Source organism: Melospiza melodia, chromosome 6 (assembly GCF_035770615.1).
Source record: "Melospiza melodia melodia isolate bMelMel2 chromosome 6, bMelMel2.pri, whole genome shotgun sequence".
NCBI classification, from domain to species: domain Eukaryota; kingdom Metazoa; phylum Chordata; class Aves; order Passeriformes; family Passerellidae; genus Melospiza; species Melospiza melodia.
The window spans coordinates 63,432,710-63,460,203 of NC_086199.1; the positions used below are offsets into that span (position 1 = coordinate 63,432,710).

At 38.9% G+C, this 27,494-nt stretch overlaps 1 protein-coding gene across 4 annotated transcripts in view; it reads right to left on the reverse strand.

The window, feature by feature from the left end:
* AP2A2 (adaptor related protein complex 2 subunit alpha 2) overlaps positions 1–27,494 on the reverse strand; it is a 44,179-nt gene that overhangs the window by 4,572 nt on the left and 12,113 nt on the right. Inside the window, exons 2-21 of one of the 4 annotated variants that reach the window (XM_063158695.1) lie at positions 26,068–26,136; positions 18,948–19,090; positions 18,137–18,330; positions 16,113–16,242; positions 15,021–15,122; positions 13,555–13,663; positions 12,908–13,055; positions 12,328–12,496; positions 11,067–11,204; positions 9,628–9,810; positions 9,194–9,291; positions 8,792–9,023; positions 7,838–8,011; positions 5,768–5,931; positions 3,982–4,059; positions 3,016–3,098; positions 2,188–2,277; positions 1,292–1,415; positions 423–539; positions 185–254 (exon numbers count right to left, since the gene is read on the reverse strand). In XM_063158695.1, coding sequence (XP_063014765.1) covers positions 185–254; positions 423–539; positions 1,292–1,415; positions 2,188–2,277; positions 3,016–3,098; positions 3,982–4,059; positions 5,768–5,931; positions 7,838–8,011; positions 8,792–9,023; positions 9,194–9,291; positions 9,628–9,810; positions 11,067–11,204; positions 12,328–12,496; positions 12,908–13,055; positions 13,555–13,663; positions 15,021–15,122; positions 16,113–16,242; positions 18,137–18,330; positions 18,948–19,090; positions 26,068–26,136 — 2,615 coding nt within the window. Of the gene's footprint in view, positions 1–184; positions 255–422; positions 540–1,291; positions 1,416–2,187; positions 2,278–3,015; positions 3,099–3,981; positions 4,060–5,767; positions 5,932–7,837; positions 8,012–8,791; positions 9,024–9,193; positions 9,292–9,627; positions 9,811–11,066; positions 11,205–12,327; positions 12,497–12,907; positions 13,059–13,554; positions 13,664–15,020; positions 15,123–16,112; positions 16,243–18,136; positions 18,331–18,947; positions 19,091–26,067; positions 26,137–27,494 lie in introns of all 4 variants that reach the window. The other 3 variants (XM_063158694.1, XM_063158697.1, XM_063158696.1) reach the window with 3 other exon arrangements.

Consider the following 27,494-nt stretch of genomic DNA (forward strand, 5'->3'; position numbering starts at 1 on the left):
TTTTACCTACTGAACTCTCTTTACCTCAACCTACACGTTTTCTCACTTTTAACCTTGTTCTCTGTACCGCTCCACTGGGGGAGAGTCAGCAAATGACTGTGTGGTGTTTAGGTGCCAGCTGGGGTTGAAACATGACCTGCCATTGCCCTGTACACGATGAATTAAAAATATCACCACCACCCACCTTTGCTTTCGTGATCTCTGCATCCATCGGGTGCTTTGCTTTAAAGATATTCTGTACTTCCTGTTTGGGACTGCAAGACAAATACATTATGAACAGCATTTCCAATAGCAATTAATTCTACTGAGAGAGCTCATGGCTTCCAGGATTGAGTATGGGATAAGGTACTGCACCAGCTACATTCACAATATATCTTTCTCCTCCCTTGCCCACCACAAGAGGTCCAAGTATAGAGTCTTACTTGCTCAGCTGCTTCCAACGCTGAAAAAAGTCTTGAGAAGACATCTCTGTTGGCTGGAAAAATTTATTCAGAGTGATGGGTAACTTTACTGAAAGATTTTGAAATGTTCCACCGTACCTGCAGACAGAAGAGAAAAACCACAGTGCTTGTGGCAGCCTCAGCAGAAATCAACCAAGCAACTGAGGAACTGTTTATGATCAAAATCCATCAACTGCACATGACAATTCTAATATACAGTTTCAATCCACTGTTAAATAAATTTATTTTCTCTCCTTAGATGGCAATAGATGAATTGGCAGAATTGCTTATAAGGTTCTCTCAGTTTTAGCACGGGTTTATCCTTCTAGATAGCACCCTAAGGGGCAAAAATACATCCTTGGGAAAACATACCAATAAAAACCAGTTTAGACTAGAAAAACAGCATGCAGCCCAGAACTCAGGATTTTATACAGCTGAGCTGATGTTGAGTGGACAGAACAAGAGTCTATTTCTGGTTGCATACACTTCCAGGCCAAGTTATTTGCAGAAATGTTCTTGGTTTCCAGAAGGGAGAAGTTACTGCGTATATTCCTGTCAAGATTTCTTAAGCAAACAGGAAGACTGCTGTTTTATATAGATAGCAGAGACAGAAGTCAGGGAGACATTTCATCAGTAGCTGCTTCTTGACTGTTTGGTTTGGCTGGGGTTTTAAACCACATTGTTCCAAGTGGATTCTCCCTAGCACCTTAAAGCTTAATTAGATCAAATTTTCAAGTTGTCTACCTAAGAGAGCTTTTTGTGTCCATATTTTGCATTTCAGTCACAGGGCCATGCCAGATTTAACATCTTTCATCCAATTAATTCACTAACATTTGAATCCTTTGTTTTACCTGAACTGAATGTTCAGGATTGGAGCTTCCATGAAGTCTGACACACATTCAATGTTCACAACCTGCTGAACCTGTGCACCTCCATCCACTGTGGGGTCAACAGGTTTTGTCTGAAGATTCAGGCGTAGAAAAGTTGTTAAGGAAACAGATCAGTGAACTGATAATATAAAAAATGCAAATCTTCCAAGAAACTCTATGAGAAATTAACATCATGTTTCCACTCATTCTCTGTGTGCTACTGAACATTTTAAAGCTCAGTGTTTTGTACAGGAAAAGAGTTTGTGGGGTTTTTCATATTGACACATACACAAGCAATAACTCTGAAAATTCTCAGTTAATTGGATATTCTTAAAGAAAGATGCCCTTAAAAAGGTGTGAAGGCACAGAGACTTCACAATAAAAGCCACAGGACTATTTTGAACATGACAGAGATGCCTTGAGTCAAACAAGCCTGATTACTTAATCTCCCAGAAATCCTAAATTTGCAACACCAAGCATTAGGGACCTGCCATGAATTAAGTACCATCATCATGGTAATGCATCTCCATGTCAAGTTTTAGCTTATCTGCTAATGCAGTACTCAAAGGACACATTTCTACTTCTGCTACTTCATGTCAGTGGTGAAAGCTACAGTTCCAGTACCTTCTTATTCAGCTTAATTTCTTGTTATATCAAAAGTAAAATTTGTGTTTATAACCAGGACGTTAAGGAAAGAATCTTTCATCCCTGCTCAAGACTTGATCTTCCTATGAGAACTTCAGAGAGCTATCAGCAAGTTTCTCATTTCTTCATGTTCAAGGATGCCATACCTTGATCCAACAGATTTATTATATTGTGCAGCAATAAAACACAAAAATCTAATAAGAACAGACAACTCCTACTACATTTAAGGATATTTGACTGAAGGTCATCTGAGCAGATTACTGTTGGAGTAAAATTCAAGAACTGTGTTGATGTCTTATTACCATAGAATATGAACATACGACCTGGAAAGAAAAGAACGAGACATCAGAATTTTTAGGTCATGTAATTGCATTGAACTACTCATGCTTCAATGCCCTAACACATTGTCTTTCTACCTTTCTTTAAAACCACTTTTAAGAACAAAATACAGTTTAAATGATTTATCTCACCAAGACATTCACAGTTCAAAATGCAGCAATTTAACCAAGCCATTAGATCTCTCCTACAGTAGCTGTCACACAGGCAGTCAAATCATCAGTGAAGTCTTTCAATTGCTGGAGAATTTTGTTAAGATGCTACTATGCCACCAAGAGTTTTACAGAAAGGGAGAACCAAGAAATTCTATTCTATTGCTATCCTGTGTTCAAATTCCATCTCCTTCCTAGATGGTTCCAGTATCCTGTGCACTCAATCTCATCTGAAATATATTGTGTTTCATATCATAACAATAAGCCATACTGCAAGATATAAATTTTGAGAAGAATTTATAAACCTGGCTGCACCAGCCATACAAACAGGCAGCATGAGCTGTAATGCTGGAGCTCAACACCCCTTACTTCATATCAGCTACTAAAACAATAAAAATTCAAGGAAGCAAGAGCCCACACAAAAGCCAGGGATGCACAACAGTGGGAGCTGTAAAACAGCTTAGGCCTATAATGCCATTTTCCTCTTCTGTAGCTGAAAATATAATTCTGGAATATCATGCTGGCATTGTTACTGATAATGCAGACAGCCAACCACAGCACTACAGATCTTACCCAGGTTCTGTCGAAATTCAGATTTCAAGCCAATTTGTAGCAACTGATTTTCAAATAAGACTCCATTATTTTTACACACAAACCTAGGGGAAGAGAGGGAAAACCTGTTTTAAATTGAGCCACATTAAACGATATTTAGAACCACAAAATTCAGGGTTTACACAGAGGATGAAGATTGCGGTTAACCTAGAATGCATCAATCTGTGAGAGAGGCCTTTGCAGAAAACTGCAGTTAGAAGACAATTTTACATCCAGAATCACCACTTGTAGGACACTAAAAGAACTGACACTTTTATTTGATAGGCTGTCTGAGAAACTATGAAGGAAACCACAATATGCTATATGCACACACACTGTCTAATAAAGGACCAGGCAACAGGATTTTTCTTTTTAGTCTTGAGAACTTCTGAAACTCATTAGGTTCGTGCAGAATTGAAAAGTTTGAAGTTTTGACTGTTTAAACCTGAAAGAAAAAGCCCTCCTTGATTTATCATTTCTGTATCACCTAAGCCAACTAGAGATGTACATTTTCCATTTTGAGAGAGGAAGCCCATTCTCCAGTGATCTCAGTCCTTTCTATCACCCTTCACTTAAAAGTAGAAGAGGTGGTCAGCAAACACCTGCCTTTTGCATCCAAGGCACTTAAAACACACTCCCAAATATTAGTACTTTTGACTAGTACTCTGTTTTTTATTTATTTCCAAATATTTGCAAAAACTTAGCATACAACTGGCATTGCCTCATTTTAGAGCAGTGTGTGATAGCGCTGACTTGTAAAGAAGACTCTAACTGTGTATTCATGAGCCTGTCACAAAATCCACAGCATCCACAGGGGTGTTCTATTCACAAGTCTGACAGTACATGTTTCTCTAGTCTTGCTGGTATTAAGTTAATGAACAATATAGTTTTTCTTTATAACTATATTCTGGAAATTGCCCAGCCTTGCAAGGTTTTAGTATTGCTTACTTGTGAAAAAGCTCATCAGCATCATGCACAGTATCAGCTGGTTCCTCAGAAACTACCTCAGATGAAGCCAGGTCAGGGCTAGTTCAGGCAGCACAAAGGAAGAAAGGCAGTAGCGACAGAGACAGCAGGAGTTAGTAAAGACAGCTTAGAGCTTAGTTACTTCTTTTACCTCCTTCCTCAAAAATGGCACTGCTGAGCTTAATGCACGAGAAATTGATTAGCTGCCCTAGCTCAGTACCCTAGAAAGGTTTTAGGCATTAGGCAATGTTTTCCCCCACTTCTCTCCCCCATCCCACCCCGACTATTAGAAAACAGCAATCCTTCACGAAGACAGCTGAAGGTGTTCAGTAAATGTAAACCTCTTACAGAACCAAGTCCTTTCAGGTGTTTAACTGTGACAGCAAAAGTGTTTAAGTTCAAAATCAAAAAGGTAAGCTGCACATTAACTACTACAAAGATGCGCTTAAAAGCAGAGGCCTCATCAACCTTAGATACCCTTCTAATTACAGGTGCACAATCAGTACCTAAAAACACACAAGTATTAAGCATAGGCAAGAGTACACAGGCACACAGAGAATGACTTACCCAAGCAACAGATTAGAAACAAAAGTGACAACAGCACTAAGAAAAGGCAGGAAACTGTAAAAAGCAACTTCTCAGTATCATTAGAGAAGCATTTAATAATCTACAGACAGACCAAGGAGTTGGGCATTGCTACACTTTCTTCTGCAAAGAGAGAAAACTCTTTTTATGTAACATTTGCTTATGAAACTACTAGCATTGGTTCCTCTTTGTACCCTCTCAAAAAAAAAAATTCATGAACAAGCTTCTGTAGCTTCATAAAGCCCTGGTTTTGTGTTGTATGATCAAGTATCACTTCTGACCTTCCAGTAGAAACACAGGATCAAGTATTAATCACTGCAAACCTGCAACAATGCATTGCCTGATATAAAATTTTGATGAAAGTGCCAATGATCCAGGCAGATCAGTTTCCCTAATTATGTCTTTTATATTAAGATGCATTGAAAATTTGTTGTGCCAACATTCAAAATTTGGTCCTTGACAACAGTAATACATTCTTATCCAGTAAGACAACTGACTTTAAAGACATTCTGTGATTTTATGCCATTCATTCCCAAAAATTTAGCTAAATAACATTTGAGAGTAGCCACAGGGACTTTTAATAATAATGGGGTTAATAACACATTGTACCTACACTACACCTATTAATGTATTTGTAGTATCAAATCCCCTTTAAAAAAAAAGAAAACCACTTGTTCTTTATCCCCCTTTTCACACCCCTTTGTCACACAGTAGAACAACTGAAGTGTAGCATTAAAATATGGGAAGCAGTATCCTGGATACAATCCATCTCACTGCTTCAGTAGCAGCTTGCCGTAAGCGGAGAGATAAGAATACTTTATGAAGAGAAAATAAGAATAAATGTATTCATATCAGGACAGATAACCCCCACTTCAAGATGTATGGAGATGCACAAGCAGCTTAATTTAACAAAGAAGCAAAACCAGCATGAAAACCAGACACTACTGTGTGGCAAATATCCTCAGGTTGAGTAGTACAGACTCAGTTTTTCCATTAGAAGAGATATTCAATAAAGACAGCACATCCAGCAGAGTGTCCAAGAACACCTCTCTTGCTGCAAAACTACCACCCAGGAATACACTCAGTATGCTGGAACAAAACCAAAAGTTATGTGTGCTTTTCCTTCATTCCTGTTTCAACAGACAAATTCTCCTTCAAATTCCTTTCAGGGTGACTTAATTACCTCGCAAAGTTGTCATCAGAACCAGGAGCAAGAGGTGCAACTGCAGAAGCTGAATCTGAAAATACATCCACGAGCAGGCTACCACTAGAGGAAGGTGGGGGAGCTGAATTGGTGACAGGGGCAGCACCCAGACCCAGCAGATCCGCCGATGGAGAAGGAGTAGACTAAGGAAGACAAGACACTCCGGTGTTACACTGCAACAAAACTGCAACACAGCTCTCTCGTTTGCATAGACAACTACACTATGGCACAGTGCCTCTCCCCACCCCAAATCAAGGTTTGAATGGATGGAATAAGGTTCACAAATGCAGCAGCTGCCACGCTGAATTTCAGCTTAAGGTCATTTACAGGTGTGGTTTTCTTTTTTTCCTTTGAAGAGAGTTAGTCCATCTAACTGTTAAATAAAAGCAAAACCAAAATTCATCTGTCTAATATCTGGTTCTGCAGAAGAAAAATGACAAAGATGAGAATTTCCCCCCCCTTCTCTTTTCCTATTAGTTTCAAGGGAAAGTAAGTACTGTAGGGAATAAAATTCCCATGTTGCTTTTCTTTCCTGAAGAATCCATCAAGAAAGCAAGTGGCTTTTACATAAAGCTAAATCACAGGTCATCACAGCATCTTTAGAAGTGACTATCAGTTCAATCCTGGGTTTCTGAAGCCTAGCAAATCTTACAAAGAATGCAAACCCAACCAGCAAAAATAGCAGAGCCTGTAGCCAGTTCAAGCTGCAAACACTAGAGGAAGAGACAAGATTTAAATGTTTAAAGTGTGTTTTCCTCAAATAGAACAAATCAAGCAGCCAGGACACAGAATCATGCAACAGAGGCTGCATATATCTGCCCAAGTCACATGCAAGTACAAAGCACAGACTGTTAATCAAAATGGCCATGTATTAGACATTAGCAGCTTCCACTATGCCAGATAATCTGAGGATGAGTCATGAGATGTATTTGGATGAATCTGAAATCTTGTTTTTGTAAGCCAACTCCAAGTTATCATTTACTCCATACAGTATAATGAAAGACTGGCAAAAGACTTTAAGTAGTCAATCACTAGGACCAACTAAAAGTTTGGACCTCAAATTTCTTAACGTTTTTGCAATCCAAACGAGATAAAGCCACTGGTGAAGGTAACATTGTGCAGTTTGTTACATGGCTGAGACCCATTAATTGAAGCTCGTAAAGCACAATGCAGTATTAACTGCCGGTCACTTCAATCTGGCATTCAAACAAAATTTTGCAACTTTTCTGCTGGAAAGAGATTTCTGTCCAGTCAAAAGTGTTGCACTTGGAGTAGCTACTCTTATGCACTGCAGTGACTAAGAAGTAAATTATTATGCTATAACAAACTGGGCAGGGAGCATGCTACAGTATTTCCTTCTCTAGGTAATCTTCTACAGCATCTTAAATCTAATTACAAGTTATTCCCAGCATTAAAACCAGAAAGAAATGTTACGTTATGGGAAAAATTGATCCTACCAGCTTTAACTGACAATAAAATGAGAAGTTTCAGCTCAGAAGGAAAAATCATGTGGACTTGTCAAGCATAACAGAACTCAAATAGTACTGTCAAATAAAAAGTAACAACTTTATATTGATTTAAGGACATCCCAGTGAAGGTAAGTGTGGTCCACTTCTATTAAAAACAATAGCCCAAAACAAGATGCAAAACAACATGTTAGACAAAGCAGAAAAAACAGCTGATACTCTGAAATTCAAGTTAACTCCTTTTAGATATGTTAATTTTATAAACCCACCCTCAGTGCAATTTCATCAACAAGGAAATTCACATCTCGAAAAGGAACAGCAACATTTTTCAAATAACAATATAAAAGGGAGTTTTTTAGGCTGCAGACAGTTCGTCCCCACTTACAGAAGATTTCCAAAGGAAAACTGCATCCAACCATGCAGCAAGGGGAAAGCAGCTGTACATCCCCTGCTTTACAGCAAACACCCACAGCCTTAAGTTTCAGATGGGAGGTTTTAAATCCCCAAAAAGCCACTTTATGAAACCAGTCTTTTCTCACTTGCACACCATCTATATTAGTGAAATAATAGCTTTTAAACTCACAACAACACTGGCATTGACAGAGGCGGGTTCAGCACTTCCATTCATATCAGAGCTCCTCTCCTTTTTGATCTCTTCCAGGTCAGTAACTGTGCCTGGGCCTTTCTTCTTCTTCAGTTTAGCCAAAATGGAAGATTCCCTCTCTGGAAAGGGAGGCATTTCTTCCAACACTGTAGCCTTACCATAGAATAAAAAAGTATTAGTTAAACTTCAGAGAAAAAACCAAACAAGCTTCTGAGTCTTTGAAGAGACACACCCTTATAGACTGCATAAAGCAAAAGCAGAAGTAGTTACCCGCACAGAAAATTATTATGCAGTTTACTGTAGTGAGGGATTGATCACTTTTTTGAAAGAAAAAATGCTTTAAAACTTTCTGAAGTCCTTCCAAAGCACTTGGTTAAGAAAACAGGAGCGTATCACTTCTCTGAAATGGTGATATTAAATTTAAAAAAAGAAAATTTTAATAATTAGATCATAGTAGACTTAAGGGTCCTTAAATCAAGTAGACCTAGACTTAAACCACAGAGAATACTCAAGTTTCTACCCAGACCTAAGCACCTATTAGATGTCAAAACCAAATGTGCCATGCCCTGCTCAGACCTGAGAGCACCAGGTTAAATCACTGAACTTCAAGAGACAAAAATTACACTTTTCCTGCCCACCATCAAGTTCTCAAAAGAAAGCCCCAGCCTTTTGATTAGGAGCCTCTATTGTGCCAGCTTTCCCTGGCTTCTGTGCTCCAGATTAACATGTCTTAATGGTCATATGTCCCACTACAGCAGTAACTACTTGGAATTTAGCTCTAAATTAAAGATGACTACAACAGAATTAAGAAGACTAAAAGAACCAGCATCCATATTGTAATCCTGAGATTTCTGAGCAATCAGGTAAGGTTTAGTTGAGTTTAACTTGCTGATAGAGTACTGCATAATAAAGAAAACAAACCTCTATACCTACCAATATATCAGTACTAGCAATAGTACTGAGTCTCAAATACTCAACAGCTCTCTGCTGCAGCTCAACATCAGCATTCTTTAGCTGACTGTCACTGCGCAGCACATCTTGAATTGTAGTTTTGATTTCTGGAAACAGGTTCACAAACTTGATGTAGGTAGACAGAAGCAGAGCTCGGGTAGGAACACTACACAGATGAAACTTGGAATGTAGCAAGTTGAACTGGATGAGGGGACTTAAAAGAAGGAAAAAAATTTGTTCACTTTTTGTAGATATGATAATCCTTATTATTGCATTATTAACAAGAGCTGAATGATTTTTAAACTAGCCTTCAGGAATGCTAGGAATTAAATTCTTTACAAAAAGCATTACTACTTCAATTCAGTATTTTAGAAGGTGTTTTACCTTGATCTTGGATCACCTGCTATCAGATTTCCAAATTCTCCCAAGATGTAGCCACCCACTTTTACAAGATTCTCATGGCATGCTGGAGCTTGAAGGGCCTGTAACACATTAGAAATCATTGAGATGCAATGTACAAAAAGAACCATCTTTTCCGTCACTTCCATTCCCAGGTTTCTCATCTACTTTCCTGCAAGAGCAGACTGTGGATCTAGGCACTACAGAGTACTTAAGAGAAAAACATCATGGGTGGTATGATTTCACAGAAGACATTCTAATGTGAGTATTACTTGATTTAGAGTATTCTTAGGCTCATCTAGCAGTACTGTGGACTTTTGATAACAGATAGAGCTCCTTAAGTTTCCTCTGTTATGTCATGTGCTGCTTCCTTAATTCTTAGCTCATTTTGAAAGGGAATTGAAAACAGTTACTCTCACCTCAAACACAGTCTTTGCTGCATATCCTTGCACATCATCCCTGTTGATGACAATCTGAATAACTCGGTACCACACTTCTTCACTGACATAGTCACCAGCAATGCGAATCAGATTCAGGATTGTATCCACATACCAGGTGTAATCCACTGCATACTTCTCAGCTAGAATTGCAACCTTCAGAACCTGAGCACACAAAACAGAACACAGAAAGTTGACTAGCTTTTACTACGAGCTGTATACACCTAGTGATGCCCCACAATGGCCCAGGAGCCTCAAGTTTCAGATGCATGAGCTTGTTCACTTGTTCCCACAGCCAAGGTGAAAGGTGAACATTGAAATGCTGTGCCAGAATACAGCAGTTGCCAGGCACATATTGCTTTCCCTATAATGCATTCAAATATGTCATATCTTTGTGACTTTCCAATTGTGTACCTAAGTGATCAAGAGCAATTTACAGAACATTTTTTTTGTTTGCTGTAAAAACACCATCTAAACCACCAATGAGAAAGGATCAAATAGGAAATTGGAAACCTCTCAAAAAAAGGCAAAAGCAAACTCAAGATAGCAGAGGCAAAGAGTCACCAAAGCACATCTGAGTTTTTCAGGTGATACTGAGATTTCTGCATCCTGAAGCAACAATCAGCTTCAGGGGAGACTCCAAAAAATTTATTATCAGTTGCATTTACTACTCTTAAACGAACAGATGAGTATAAGGGAACAGAATGAAATTCTCACTATCTGCCAAGTCAGGGGACATTGCCAACAGCAACAAGAGACAACCAGACAGCACAAGAGGTAAATCAACCAACAGTATTTTCCACATTCACTTTTCCAACCAAGAGACTTCAGCACCTAAGCTAAATAACTACTGTAAGTACAAGTTTTGTTTACCATCCTAAAAAGGTTGGAAGTTGAGTATTTCTTTTATTTTATTCTACTGGTAAGAAGGGGATAAATATCAGGCCTCTTAGCTGATTAGAAGGTATTGGTTTTGGGAACCCTTAGACTGAACATTCTCAGAGCATACAAAGTTCTACCTACAAATAAGCATTCACCGCTAATTTTTGAAGCTACTGGACAACTGGCCAGAGTAGGACCTAACCCTCAGATGTACAGAATGTGTTGGTGGCTCACATATAAAATTCATTTTGCTTTCTATATACACTGTCCTGAGACCAAGACTAGCTTTTAAAATTCTTAAGTTTCCAATGTTCCTCCCTGTCCCCTGGATTAGTTGAACCTAAATTTTTTGCTGTTAGACTACAAAGTTAGGAGGTTTTTGTTTGTTTGTTTTAGTAGTTTTCTCTAGTGTTTTTTTTTAAGCCACCATGAAAAGTAATCTCTATCACAGACTATGCAGCATCCTAATCAATAAATGATACTTATGGTACCAAATACAGCTACAAAACAAATACTTAAGAAAAACACCAACAGCTTACAATTTCTTCTCTAATGGAATAATCAGCAGTCTCCAGGTAATTGAGCATTTCAGCCACAATCTGCTGGGCATTGCTTCGGTCACACATTGCATACAGGAGATCCACAGCTCTTTGTCGTACACTCACATCTCTCTCAGTCTGCAAAAAGACAGAGTCAAAGGTCAAGATGATTTCATCTTTGTTTGAAAAGTACATGCAACTTAAGAGATGAAATTTAGTATAATACACAGTGAAATTTAAAACAAATTAATTTGCATAATTTTTCAGATGCAGAATGAACTTGGATATACCCTTTATATAAGCTGTGAGTTTCTTATTTCTCACTTTCAGTCATCTAGGAAAAGCTCAGTGGAGACTCAGACAGCTCCCTGCTTTTAAATACTATCACAAAAATTCAAATCATCAAGTTTTGTTTCTGTAGCATACTTATTCAAATCTGTGCAGGTGCTAAAAGAATGGGGGAGTTTGTACAGAACACTTCAGTATTATGCAGAGTAGGCTGGGTGAATTTGTGGTCCACTGTGCACTGAGTAACTGGTACCAGTGGCCATAAATGCACCAATAACTGGCTGAAATTCTTAATTGTTACCTCAGGTTTAGTGTCAGGCATGCCTTGTAACAACTGAAGTCCAGCTAGAACAAATACATATTTTGAACTTAGACGAATGTATAAATATGCTCCAGCACAAACTTGGAGTAAAATAAAACATTTAAACATCTAAGTATGCAAGTAAATTTACATGCAAATCAGTCTTACTCTTTTGACTTCTGCTTTGTCACATAAACATGGCCTGGGATTGTGTCTTTCTGGTTTCTTTCTGGTCTTTACAATTCTAGTGCAAGCTGATCTGCTCTACCACTCCTCATAAGCTATTACAGCAAAGGAACAGTGTGCAATACCAGCAAGATAATAATAAAACTGTTTTCTCAGCATTCTCAATTTTGAAATTCCACATCTTTAAACAATTATTCATCTTCAGCCTGCACTTGAGCAGATACCAGTGTTAGAGGGGACACAGCTCCAGGTATCAGATTTACCAGCAGGGTGCAAAAATCAACAAAAGCTGATCATTGTGATTTCCAGCACAGCAAGATTTTGCTGGATCGAGGTAAACTGAGGTAGACTTCAAAGAATAACTCATTTGATTATTAAGTATTATTAACTTAATTGGGGACAGGGAGCTTGGGACAGTGGGGGAGAGGGCACTGAGGGAAGGGAGAAGACAACACTCAAAACCAGACCACACACTTCAATATTTACCTTCAATGCATTGATAACTGTTTCTATGTGTGTTTTCACAGCCTCATGTGAGAATTCAGAGCTGGCAAGCGTGCACATGCTTTCCAGTGCTAGGTAACGCAAATTAGTTTCTCGGTGCTGCAAGAACTGACCTAGCTGGTTACAGGCACGGACTAGCAGGTTTGGCTCACTGCACAGAACAGGAGAGAAAGTGAAAGGGTTAAAAGCAACAGGTTTGAGAACACTCAATTCAGAATACTGTTTCTGCAGTGGAGATTTCTTAAAATGCTTCAAAGTGTCTGCTAGAATGCTTTGCAAGTGAAATGCAAATTCAGATACTGTGAGCAAATAATCTCTGTTGGATTAGAGCAGTGGGGTCAATACAAAACATCAAATAAAGAAGCAGCAAAACCCAAAGCTACACAGCTCATTAACGCTGTTCAGTTACATTGCTGTGGTTGTGTTCCAATCTTGCAAGCAACTTTGTGTTCTTTTCCCCTTCACTCCCTCCCCCATTAAAATCCGATTAACTGTTCAAGACATAGCCCCGTATTTTCACTTTAAAAGCCTCTCTGATAACAGAAGTGTTGTCCCAGCTCACCTGTCATGATGTATAATTAAGCTTATTGCCTCAAACAGGACAGCATTCTTTGCATTCGAGTGTTGAACCTTCTTTGACTTTGGTGGCTCCTGTGCTTTGTTGAGGATGGTTTCCAGGCATTCTGTCAGACGGCCACGTACCGCAGGGTCTTCTGGAGAACAATGAGCCGTTGGACAACTTCGCTGTGCTCTAAACCCTAAGCCCTACCTTAGGTATTCCCCTGGCTCAATCCAAATTAACCAAATTATTCTGAGACATTAAAAACCTTTAAACTCCCCAACACACACATGGGAAAAGAATTCCAAGCCACAGACCTATCTGGGTGAGAACAAAAGCCAAACAATCTGTACTACAACTACTTGGAGGCTTTAATACAGTCGATAGTATTAATGAATGTTTAAAATGGCAGCTGCCAGTGATTTGTAAGATGCACACTGGTTAGACATTTTGTTAAAATTAAACACAACGTAACTCAAAAGGCCAAGGAGCTTAGAGCTACCAGAAACACTCAGGAGTACAAACTTCAGTAACTTTGCCTTAAAACAATGTGCTTGCACTTCAAGCTATGGTAACACTGCAGTGCAGTAGCTCTTTGGAGCCAGTGTACTGTGTAAGAGAGATGACCAGTGCTGTTATGTGTGCATTACCTGGAGGTGGATAGCACTGTAACAGCCTCAGAAGTTTCACAGATAGCCAGGGAGCAGGAACAAAGTAGTATGTGTAGTCCTGAAGGTCTGTTGATGCAGAAGTCACAATCTGTAAAACAAACAGCCAGCATGTCAGCTGCTGAAGTTAATTGATTCACAAGCTTCAAAAGGACTCAAAGAAGACTGTAGGTCACCTCTGACAGAAGCTTAAAAAACTGTGTCACTAGCAATGTCTAGTTCAGTAGATTAATTAGGTGCAAGCCATCATACTATGAGTGCACCACAGTAAATGCTAGTAATGGAAATCCAGTGCTGTAGATACAGTAGTCTAGAAAGCCTGTTCTGAAAGCCTACTTGCATTTTTAAAGAATGAAGACAACCATCTTCTAACACCAAAATGTTTAACTAAAGTTTGACTTTCTCTGTTCTAGCAATTCACAGATTCAGCCAACAGCCTGGTGGCTGCTGACAGGTGAGCCTGCAATTCAAGTACAAGATGCTATGACAGTCTGACCTAAAGCAGAAGGATCAACTAACACCTTCAGTAGCATCCATACAACAAAGCAAAAAAGAGATAGCATTCACAGATGAGGTTTATATACCTAATGAAATGTGGTAAGGATTAGATTAGATTGCCCCTCTTCGTAGATTTATTTTACCCCTTTTATTCTAGGGTAACCATGAGTTTGGCACTAGCTTTGCTCAAAATAATTGTACCTAATTCTTACTGCTCTATTACAGAACAGCCTTTCACTTCCCTTAGCACTCCCCTGCTTTTAAATATTGGAAAAGAATCCTCATATTTGAAAAGAAAGTAAACAAGCAATTTGGGTATAAGACTGCATAAAACTGGGTGTAAAACACACTTGTGAAGAAGTAGCCTCCCTAGTCTTGCACACCTTCCAAAAGGAGGGGGAAAACAAAATCAAACAGAACAGTGACATCAGTTTTCCTGCACAGAAATGTTAACTTACAGACATTTCTCCCCACTCCTCCCTGCTCCTGCTTAACTCCCTACATCATTTACAGAATATCAGATGCTTATTATTAAGTTAGCAGCAGCTTAGAAGAAGGAATACAAAGGCAATTAGCCTTGTAAGAAGCTTAGATAAACTGAAAGCTACAGTTTGTTATTTTTGAAGGGTTTGTGTGAAGTCTGTAGAATCAGTCTTTGATCCAACTATTTTTTGCTATTACAGCAACAAAGTGAGGATTACTACTTGGAGCACAGCAGGGATTAAACCAAGAAAGTCTGGGCAAGCCAATACAGCTTTCTGTCCTGGTAAGCAACAAACATTTAGAGGTTACCTGAAGCACCCACATGAAGTGACACTGAATCATCTTCACATTTCATGGTACAGTAAACTAATCTGACCCTACAAAGCTGAACAGGAAGCTAACCTGATCTAGAAAGCTGAGTAAATTAATCAACAGTGAAGTATTATCAGGGTCATCATTGGACTCACTCTGCTTAATCTAGACACTGCCAAGGAGACTGAAGTCTTAAACTCTTCTGGGTTCTTCTGTGCCAAAGTGGTGATCAGACTTGTAGCTGCAGTAACCACACCCTAGGAAAAAAAACCAAAACAAAACACAAAAGAAACCCATGTTCAATTTTGGATCAGTTTATGACCCTGCCCATTATCTTTCAATTCAACTAGTTTTTAATACACAAAAACATTGTTTATCCACATTACAAAGCCCTACATAAAAAAAACTCTTATTTGGCTAGCAGCTAGACTAATTACACACCTGCAGAATCCAACAGAATTTTCAACAACATGATACTGCCATGCTTGCAGAGCATTTTATGCTATTTTTTGTGTTAGCTTTGTCTCATGTTTGGACAGTACATCTAAAATAAGAGAGCTGTATTAAAATTAAGCCTGGACAGAAATTGTCTTACTATACAAGAGAAGCATGAGCAGAAGAAATTTAGTGCAGCAGATCATCCAGGACAGAATTCTTACAACCCAACATGAGGAGAGGGCTTTGTATAACACAAGCACTGGATGTTACTACTGCAGATTAAAGCACTCATTACTGCTGAAGCACAGGTATTAATAGCCTTATTTCCATAAAGTAACAGGACTGAAGGAAAAACCAGGGTCTCCTTTCTAAAGCAAGAGGGTTATTTAAGCATCAAAGTAAGAATGACATGGACATCATATGACAAGGAAGTCTAAGCAATGACCAATCAAGTCTTGAATCTTTAGTGCACATCTATTCTTAAAAGGCCTAGGGCAATTAATATTACACCTATGCAATGTAACTTAGTGTAATAAGGCATAAGATTAATTCATTTACAGCCAGAGGAAAAGAACTTTAATATACTATTCTCATATCCACAGTGGAAAGGTAAACAAAGCTTTATTAAAAATTAATAAATACAGCAAATAATAAAGAGCAACTCCTTCCATTTTCCTGCCAAAGTCTGAAGACAACAGCAAGCCACTTGGTCGAAAGACTCAAGAAGAAATAAATTGTGTATTTAACAGCAGAAGTCACACCATTCTCTTTACACACAAGGCCCAAGAAGCATAATGAGGCTGATTTACCAAGTGCTGGTCATTGAGGAGGTGCACCACTCGAGATGTCCAGTCTCCCATGGGAACAAGGTCAGGAGAAGTTCTGTACAAACGCAGCAAGCATAAAGCAGCACTTTGCTTCACACTATCCATAGTGTCTCTGCAAGACATACATACTGATTTAAAATACAGTGGTTAGGGCACAGCAATACCTGCAGGACAGCTTTATGCCAGATCTCACACTGACTCAGCATCCCTGGCCAGGCTGCATCTTTTCAACAGAAGGTCACTGAAGTTTTCTTATGCTGAAGTATTTCTTCTTCTTAATTTTTCCAATAAGTTTACTTAGTCAAGTTTTCAACTATTATAGAGGCTACAACACATATGTAATGAATCTTTACGAAGTGGAGTGACGTTTCACATCTTTTATGAGAATTAAAAGTTCATCTCATCTGATCACAAGAACAAGCTTCTTCCAGGCTGACTGAAATCAGACAGTTCAGATATACTACCTTATGAATGTGACCAAAGCTGGATCTACTGATAGGTCCTGCATGTCAGCCAGAAATCATGAACTACTCAACAGCGTCAGCACCTACAGCTAGAATGTAAGGTGGTTGTCAACAAGCATACAACCCGCAAATCTATTCACCTTGCCATCCCTGCTGCTGGCACAGAAATGGACTATTTTAAGAGTGGCAAGCAAGGAGCTATTCTAGTTCAGTGAACTCCTTTTCACAAAGTTGTTGATTAAGCATTTTGTGTGACACACAGACAACAGCTATAAAATGTACAGAGCACTACCAGTAAGAGTTTTAAGAGGCAGCTTATAAAGTGCAATCTTGGTTAAATGTTCAGAAATCTCTATATTCCCAGAACTTCATCCCAGCTATTCTTCATACATTTATCAGTTTTCCACGAGATCAAGTTGTACCTCAGTTAAAAACCACAAACCTATTCCTCCCCGTCTCTAATTTCTATTTAAGCCAAGAGAGCTACATTGAATTGGCAAATATAACTGACAGTGCTCATTCTGCCCAGGTCACTTAGGACAGGCACAGAAACATGTTTAATATATATTATCTTAGAAATGCAGAAGGAATGAGACCCTGAAGAGTGATCTCAGAAAACATAAACACAGCTCAAAGTTTAAACACTGACCTGAAGGTGCAGTGCTCTGCGATTAGTGACCCCAAGTGATATTCTCAGAATTTTTTAAGGCTATCTTATTAAAACCCCATGACTCATCACTGCAGTATTGTCTCCACCATGCTACACGGAGAACAGCACCTAGCAATGGCAGTGGCCTGACATTTAGAATACAGTTCTTACATTAATATAAAAAGTGGCATGTGCTATAAGACTTGTTACAAAAAGATCCATGCATATTCTAAAACATTTCATATCCCTAGAATTTAAATGCACTGTTTGCACTTGGACATTTTAAGTTTCAAAATAAATTAGCCCTACAATCACAGGTCCAACTTTACATTGACTTAACTATAGTTTCAGACATTTGTCAGGTCTGTTTAGAAACTTTCAGCTATACCGAAGTAAGAAAGGTGGTGGTGACTATTTGCCATTTACACAAATTGCTCTTTACATGGTTAGTAGAGGAAGTAAGAAAACCCACAAATCATTATTATCATGTTCCTTATGAGATCAGTACATTTACATAAGAACTTCAGTTTATAACAAAATTTGTAGTATAAACATCTATTTAGGTTCATTTATTTTTCATCAGGAGAGGTAAGGAAAGTAAAACATATACATTTCAGGGGTATTCAATACCACAGATTTATCCAAAACAAAAACCAGATCAGAACAAGGCTGTAAAAGCCTATTCAAGATACCAAAACTCTTAATTTTCACCCCAGTCTTACACTCCTACAAGCAACTCCACATGCAGGCAAGCGAAAGCACCTGCAGGTATTTGAACTGTCATTATCACTGCAAGCCCAGGGCTGTAGAGCCCAAGCTTATGGTGCTGCAATGGAACCGAGTTGCTGAAAAGTTTATAGATGTTGTATTTGAAAGAGGCATGTCACACCTACCCAGCCACAAGAATTTTGGGAATTTCTCCAGCAAACGCTTCGGCCATCTCCCGGCTGCCCACGTTGGCAATGCAGTGCAGGGCGAGGCCCATGAAGGTGGGGTTGCGGCTGGCCAGGTCGTTCTTGATGGCATTGTTTATCAGGCGGATGAGCTCGCTGTTGGAGTTCACCAGCACGGAGATGAACAGATAGCCCTGTGAGTCACAACATGGAAAATCTATTTGAGTTGGCTTCATTTATTGTGGCATTAACAGGAAATGTGATTTCTTTGACACACACACTTCACTTCCATATGGGCAGAAATGGGCGTGGAGACAGAGCGAAGGCTAGAAAGATTAAGTGAATTAAACAAAACTGAGTAAGTTTACTGTTACCCCAATTATCTGGTTTTTAAGTGTTTTCTCAGCCTATTCTGGCATATACTCAAAAGATCATTTTAGATGGATGGGGACCAATCAAGATTTTGGCTTATTATTCAAATACTAATAAGTTACATGCACCTGATAAACACAGCCTTACCTAGGGAGGTGGAAAGAGACATTTGGAAAATTAAAAGGTTACTTACCTTTTAATGCAAGACTCAAGGCAGCTTCTTAATAAGAGTAATAATTTTATGCAGAATGCACATTTTTTGCAACTAGTTCAAGACTCCCTGTGTACAAAGGTGTTTAGATTTCAGAATCATTCCTAGAGCCAAAATAAGGCTTTAAGCCAGGGCAGGGGAAATGAAGCAAAATTCTATATAGACTCCACAGCTGAGGCAGAATATCAGACAGACCAGTCTATCTTTTTTAGTGCTCAAGTTACTCACAATTTGTTTCTCTGTATATCTATTGGAACTGAGCAGGTTTACAGCTTCCATGTGACCAAAGTCAATGTCATGCCCCAGCAGAAAGATGAAGAGCAGTTTGCAGACATATTTTTTCTTACTGTAACCATCCAGAGCCTTGTCACCTGAAAAGCAAGGAAACAAACAATTAAGTCCATGTTGAGCTTTTACTTTGGTTACTTAGTGATAATTCCATCTATCATTATCTATATCCTAAAGGCTGGTGATGAAAGGATGGTCAAGAAAAAATGCTGTCATCTAGTCCTTGAATTATCCTGCAGTGTCCTTAGAGTATGTTCTTACTAAGAGGCAGCACATCCATGCTCGCTCCATTTTGATTTTCTCGCTTTGGTTAAGAACATTTCTGTTTTCCATACATGGTCTCCTCTTAAACCAATTATCAAACCCTTATCTCAGTAAAAGTGTTAATGTACTCTTCCTAGTTCACCACTGTAGAGAACTCAGTAGCAACAAAAAAAGCCCCAGCAAGTTGTTTTACAAAGATCATGTGACAATGGTCTATTCCAAAGACTGGAAGAAATACATGAAATGAGAGTATCATGAGAATTTTAAAGCTTTTGTAAAATGAGAGTTTTCACAAGTGTTCCAGTTTCAGAAGAAAAATGCACTCTAAATAGGTTTGTCCATATGTTGCAGTACTGCTGATTTTAGAAGCTAGCAGAAGCAACACGGAGCAGTGCAGCTTCCAGTTCATCAGGAGACCATTGCTTTTCCTGAAGGGAAGAGCTACCCTATGAACATAACACTTTCTGTGTTACATTCCCTCCCTACCTCAAATCAGGAAATAAAGGGGTATCCAGTAAATCAGGCAAGACTGACTGCTGGGCAGCAAAACTCTGATATATACTGCTGCCTAACAGACTATATAAGCTCCTTCACCTCAGCATTCTGGGCCTGGAATAACTGATCTGTCACATCAAATGTGTATTTCTTGGTGACAGGCAAGCTCAGCCAGGAACAGCACTGCATACACTAAAGCTTCAATAAGATATCCCTTACTCATTGCCCTTGCCAATAAAAGCTCTAAGCTGCCTTTTTATTTTATATTCAGCTGTCTATTACATAAATCTGAAGTTAAAAAAGAATCTTAATAGTACAGAAGTTGCTCCTTCTTCCTTCTCATGAACTGACACAGAGGCATATTAAATTTGCCAGCACACATGAATCTACAGCTCCCCTGGATTAGGCACTACATCCACACACTGGATAAACACCAAGGAAACTTTACCACTACTAAACTTACAGTTAGTGAAGGAATGAAGACTACCATCTAGGTGTGAAGACATGTAACAGTGAACCAACAGAAAGCACACTGGCCCACTGAAGTACAAAATGCTAAAAGGTTATGTTTACAGGCTGCATTTTGGGGGTTGCTTTCTATTTTGAACCTTAAAAATTCTTCTATTTAATCTTATTTCAACTGAGATCAATTTAAGCAAACACTGCTATTTTAATGCAGACAATGATACTCTTCTAATTTGGGTTTTTAGGCACCCATTGATTTTTTTAAACTGGCACAGACACTGCATCAGTTGCCAACAAAAAACTCCACCTGAAAGCTATTTTTACGTTGTGCAAAGAGGAGTCATCTTCAGGGCCATACTACAGATATGTCACATTTTACTTCAATACAGGAGGCAGCACCACTGAAGATACCCATGGTAGTGAAATTCTGCTGTACTGGATCCTGTGAGCATCCTCTGACAACAGCCAGCTCTGCAGAAAGCTCTCTACAGACATGTTTTCTTCAAGCCACTTTTACGGTTTGCTGCCATAAGGCTCTTTTCCTGCTGAGTCAGCAAACAAATGTAGGGAATTTTGTTCTCCTAGACATTGGAATTACTGTCAGAAGAACCAGAGCGAAACATTCAGTGGGAAATGTATTTTCCCCCCTTCTTTGGAAGCAATATGGCCAGAGGAAAGAGAAGATACTCAACCATGTCTGCTTATCTGCTGTGACCTCCAAACTATGGTGTAGCAACAATGCAGTATTCTGCACAAATACTTCCTGTTGTACTATTTTCCCAATGAAATGGCACTCAAGAGCAGAACCTTCTTCCTATCCCACCATGGCAGAGAAATGCAGATCAAAGATACCTTTCCTTAGGAGAAGTAAGGAAAAAAACCCCAAAAACAAAACACAGGAAAGGTAGTGACAGCTTTAGTTTTCTAGTATTTTTTCAGCTGCTTAAGAAGAGTTTCTACAAGCTCTTAAGATTTGATTTTAATTGGTCATCTACATGAGATCCAAAAGGAAAAAAATCAGTGAACAAACCAGTAGGTCTTTACAAAAACCACTCTACCTCGTGACAAGCCAGCCATTCTAGGGGACGGATGACAGGAACAGGTGATGCTCCTTGCCATTAGCGGATACTATTGTGACTCACAGAAGGGGGCACTAAATAAGCTGAATCCATTTCAGTCAGTCTAACTCTAGTGGCCATCCTCTACATAACTGAGGACTTACTATAGTTACTGGATAGCATTAATAGCATGAGTTGCTTCTCTGAGATTCAGATACACCAAAAGACATCAAAGTAGCTTTAACATCAACATCACCACAAATGAAGACACCCCAACCAATCCCCAAGACCGAATTCCCAGCAGGCCAAGAGGCTGAACTGCAGCTCTCTGTTAGTGTACAATCCAGCAGCAATATAAAATAGTTACAAGCATTAAATCTAATCTCTTATATTCTCAAATGACTGGTGGTAACTCTGTGATACCAGAAAGGAAAGGGGAGTACAGAAAGCTGCAATCCAATTGCTTATCGAAGAACATAAGGAATGAAAATATGTATACTATGAACCACATCAACTTGCACAACAAACTATTTGTCAGAGTTTAGCAATTCCTTTTTTAGGTTTAGGACCCAGCTATTTAAAACATTACATCCTTCCAAGATCACAGTATTTTAAGAGCTCAGATTAGCAAGGTCCTTGGATCTCAGGGTATTTGAAGAATTTTTGATAGAGGCTACACCATGGAATCAAGTACAAAACAGATCACCATCCTACTAACAAGCAGCTTCCTTCTCCACCATGTGGTATCAAAGAAAAATATTGAGAAATCAGTACCTGAAACACCTTTTCCAAAGACAGAAAAAATGCTACACTGACTACTTTGAAAAGCTCCTGTTCCTTGAATACAGTCGTGAAGGCAATGTGAGAGTTCTCAGGCAGGTTTATAAACTAGGCCAAATTAGAGTTCTACAGCTCTTCTTCAAAGTCTTATTAGTTCCCAGCAATAATAGAATAGGGGTGTTAAAAATTTTTATTATTTAATTATCTGAGCCATTTGAAAAAAGAGCACTTCAGTCAAAGATCTCACAGTAGTTGTCTAAATCCAGCTGTCTTTTGAAGAAGTCTGTGACTGATTCTTATTGAAATTTTAACTATTCCACTCCCTTCCATGTTGCATTTATGGAGAGTTCTAAAGGTTCTATTTTAAACATTACTAACAAGTCTCATTGCTTAAGTATGTGCCAAAATAGTACAGCTTCCCCCAGTCCCAAGCAAACATCCGAACGAGAGCAGAAGGAAATGTCACAAGTTCTGTTATCTTTATTGCAATACACAATCATTTCTTTTAACTCAGCTCATTTTCAAATGCTTCTGGGAACATTTGCAAGTGCTGCAAATCAAGTCAGCAGAAACAGGAAGGATTCACAATACATGTCAGCAGGTTTTCAGCACAGTGGGCATTTCAAAGGCTACTTGCTTTTCCTGAAAAATTTATTAGTTATTTGGCTAAGAAAGAAATTATTAATAGCTGATTAACAATGAGTACTACTAAGAAATAATTACTATTTCCAAATTTCTGTGTATCAACTCCCTAACATTTGAACACAGACGTTTTGGTTTTCCTTGCTCAAACATAACTACCACAGAGCCCTCTGAAAAGAAATAAGGCAAGAAAGTATTTTAAGACTGTTTGGTTCTCAGGCAGCGGCTTCCAGCTCTAGATTGGAACATAAGTTAAAGAACAGCACCTGGTTTCCAATCTAACTCAGTGTACTTAAAAGCCAGTGTGCTGCACTGTTCTGAGCCTGCTACCAGCAAGAGGGGTCAGGAAAACAGTTTAGTCCTTGAGATGTTCACTGGGGGTAGATAAGGAAGCCTGACAAGTCTAATCTCACTAGCTTTCACATGGCCTTAAAATCTTAGCTTTTAAAACCACAATAATGGCTTTTGCAAAACAGAATGGACAACACTGTTTCTTTGCTTCCTTCCTACACTGACCTCTGTTCATGCAGTTGGCAGCAATCCAGGGATACACTGTATCACAAGGCCACTACTAGCTTAGAGGCTAAGAGAACTGAATTTGATTTTTATGAATGTAGCTATACTTTGAGACAAGATCTGTATTTCTGTAGGGGTGACAGTCCAAGCCCTCTACATCAAATGCTGAATAATTGTGCCACACAATCCATACAAATCCATAAACTAGTATTTATTTACCATACTACTAGCACTGGAAAAAAGATCAGCCCTACAACTGATACTTGTCATATTTGAAGCCTGATTTTACTTCCAACAATTCAGTTTGTCACTGAAGACACTTTAATAAACTGGATATTTTTTCACTCCCAAAGCAGTTACTGCTCTAATGCTGGGACTTCCAGTTTGGTTCAAGCACGGGAGCAAAATCAGCTTACAGGCTGAACGTGTAAAACAGAATGAATAGCATCTCGGCACACTCTACTCCTACAGCTTCTCCTTTATCACACTGGTGTAGCTTCTCTCTAGTACATTCTTCTTATCTCAGTTAATGCAGAAGCATTTAAAGCAACTGTCAAGGACACAGGGACCTCAGCAATGGAGCTTCCTCATGCTTAGACAAGAGACAGAGTAACCCTAAGTACAGAGATTCTAAATTTCTGCTCAGCTCAGTGCACAAAAGCTGGATCAGAACCCAAAGCCATAGCACAAATTCCATCAGTTGAAGGAAAGTATTGCTTGTGCAGAGGTGTGAAACCTTATCCCAACTTGTTAAATACAAGGGTACTTTCAACACCAAGTTACCCGAACATAAAGCAGGTATCAGGCCTGACAGTTACTTGCATGCTAAAACAAAAGTAGAAATATTGAGGCTCTGTCTGCAACAGTGTAAGAATACAGCTTGCAGGTTACATGGGATCAGCATCCAGGTAATGCAACAGTGTGTGCTGAAGGCCCAGAGGCAGACCAGACTCCTACACTGGTGTCATGCCAGAACTTCTCTGTCAAAAGGTCTTGTTTCTTGGACCTTTCCCTGATTACAACCATGGAGCCTGTCCAAAAGCTGCATCTTTGGCCAGGAAGGACCAGTAACTCAGGGCACCAGCATTCACCACAGTTATTTAACAAGGGACATCATCCTAAGTTCACAATTACACATTTGTCTTAATCCAAACTATTTAAAAACGTTTTCAGGTCAGAGCTGCATCAAAAGAAACTAGGCTAAACTGAGTAATCGCCACTTAAACCAAGAATAAAATGCATATGAAGGTCTCTTAATTTTCATATAACTCTTCTGCAAGGAAGAACCACACAGCATGAAGTCCATGTGGGATTCCTGAAGCAGAAAGATAACACAGCTATCAGCTCCTCACACTCTCACAGCTTCAAGCAGTTACACAAGTTGTCTAAACACAACTTTTTCCAAATTGTGGCATACATGTTTTTGCTCAGGCTTCATAAAGTTACTGTCTTCAGGTAATTAAAATTTTCCACTCAAAATCCATACAGATTTAGTAATAAACCATAATGAGGATCAACTACAAGAAGGTTTAGCCATCTTCCACTCAAGCTACTGAATGAGCATATACAGGCCTTTATTCAAGGCTATTTAAATATAGTGCTTAAAGGATGCTACATAAGGTATGCAGGCTAAAGTTATGACACTACTTTGCTGAAAGCACCTCTATTCTCTGATCACTGCCTGATTTATGGTTCCACATAGCCAGAGATTCCTATGATAATTTCTCCCCGATCATGAGTAAGCAGAGAAGAATTAACTGTTCATGTACTTTTACCTATTTTTCTAAGAAAAAAATGAAAACAAAGAGGCATGTGATGGCTTTTAATTTTGAATAATTTCTTGATTGTCTTGCATTGTGGTGAACTATTCCCTTCTAAGCTGTTGATGATACTCAGTTTTCCAAAGGTCTTCATACACCTTTAAGAGACATACTACTTAAAATATAGCCACAGATCATACAAAGTTCAGGAAGAGTTATTTGTTAATACATCAAGTAGATATGCTACTCTAAGCCAGGATAGCCAATTCATTTGTGGTAAATGAATTAATACAAATCCAGCAGATTCTGAAGGCACATATATGATCTCCACATTGCAATACCTTACCTAACTACACACACTGCCCCAGAACTATTTAAACAAAAGTTGCCATAGCCACAACTGTTATAATTTTATTTAAAAACATCCCAACTACCCCTCAGAATCTTTAAACTTTGAAACCACATATACAACTTGAATACAGCTAACAGCATGAGTTTTACCTTGCGTTGTTTAAAAGTTAATTGCTGCCTCTTGAAATTAGTTACTGCATATCCTTTGTTTCATATGAATAATTTGTACTGCTGTTGCTTGTGGTCAAGAAGTATAGCTTCAGCAACTACACATTACAATTTAATTCTGCTACAAGTCAGCCTAACCCATTACTTCCATAAAGGGCTCAGGGCTGAAGAGGGAGGAAGGAAGAAAAGTTTAAACAGATGCTGTTTTACTGGAAATAATCATGTCCACCCATCTTACTCCAAACTATTCAAAGCCTCGCAGCTTTCTGGAAACAAACAAGCTGAGTAGTCACATGGTTAGGAGGGCAAGTACTAGAAACAGTTTGTGACCAGGAGCCCAATTCCCTGACAGAGGAAGGAGTTTGCTTCTGTTATGGCCAAAAATCACAGGACTGTCAGAAGGTTCTAGAGTTAAGAGAACATTTCCAACAGTAATTCTAACAGACTGCTTCAGCATTTTGCTTGAGTCAGCAGTTGACAAAAGATGTCCAAGCATGTAAAAGCAAAACTCCATAAAAGAAAGTCTTACAGAAATATGTATAGTATGATCAAGCCACTTACCTTTAAATTTTGACCGAATATTCGCTAGTTCTTTATTTATCCTCTTTATTTCTGCCTCTTTGCTTTTGCCTGAAATGAAAAGAACACGTATCAGGACACAATGCTTTGGACATCCCTCTGCCACCCGAAGCATCTTTTCACCCAAACAGAAACATTCACTTGTGAACATACAAACAACAGGAGGAGTTATAACTCTCCATTTCCATCACTGGAACCAAATACAAATAGAGGTAACTTAAGCATCACTTTGTACAGGAATTTGAGAAGTTCTAAGGACCTCCCAGTTTCAAGAAGCTTTGCAGACTTTAGACAGTGTCACTTGCATATAACCTGAGATGCCACTGCTACTGACTTTCACAAATGCTCCAGTTTTTCTATTCCTGAAACTGCCCAGAGAAAAGTGAATTTTACTTCCTATGTGATTACTAAATTGACAGTGCTTTGAAGAAGCGACTCTCCTAAGCACAATCCTATAAACAAGCAGCTCAGATTATTTCTCACCTTAAGGACAAGCCAATTTATTATTTCTGTTGAACAGTCATCCAGTTCAACAGCTTTAAAAACATTCTTCACAGACTGAAGAGGAAACGCAGTAAACTCACAAGGAGTCCAAAGGCTCAAGACCTCACACAGTTAGGATACAAGTTCAGACTTTCAATGTACCTCATGAAAGTCATTTGAAAACCAGAAATATTTAAAATTCACACTTTATTAGATGACTTATGCTTCTCAGCACCATTAGTATTTCATATCCATTTTTGATTTCAAGAACAGATATTGGGATTTCTAGTACCAATTCAAGTTACATGGAGAAACAGCTGCAGTTTTAATTGTGATAATGCAAACTTATTCAAGTAATATTTGCATTGTTCAAACCAAAACAGCTTATTACTCTTTAGCATTTTAGTTTTTGGTGACTGAGATTGTACAGACATCTGGGTCCATTGTGTCCTACATGAGCAGAAGCACAGAAGGGTAAAACAGTCAGCTCAGGCATTGTGATCAGCTGCCTGCCATTTGAGGGAAGCAAGTGAAGTACACTTCAGCAATGCAGATCTGGCCATTTAGTTCTGTAGTTAATTCAGACCTGTACCTATTCAAAATTTCAACAAGTCTAAAACTTTTGTCCATTTCCCAAAAGTTTCAGGCAGTTTCAAGTGTGCCAAACATCAACTAGCAGCAGAAAATGACAGCTTCCTTCCCTCTTCATCACATGTATTTGCTACAAGGTTATGAGTAAAAGTGTCCTAGCCCTGATTCAAATTGGTCCAACCTTATGAGTCGTGGGGATCACATGTCCTGTGTGCACACCACACACTTCCCCACACCACTGGGATCACAGCTCCAGCTGTGAACGTGCAAGTAGGGGATATGAGGAGGCTTGAAGAGCAGATCATGACCAGGATTCCAAAGCACCTCCAATCTCA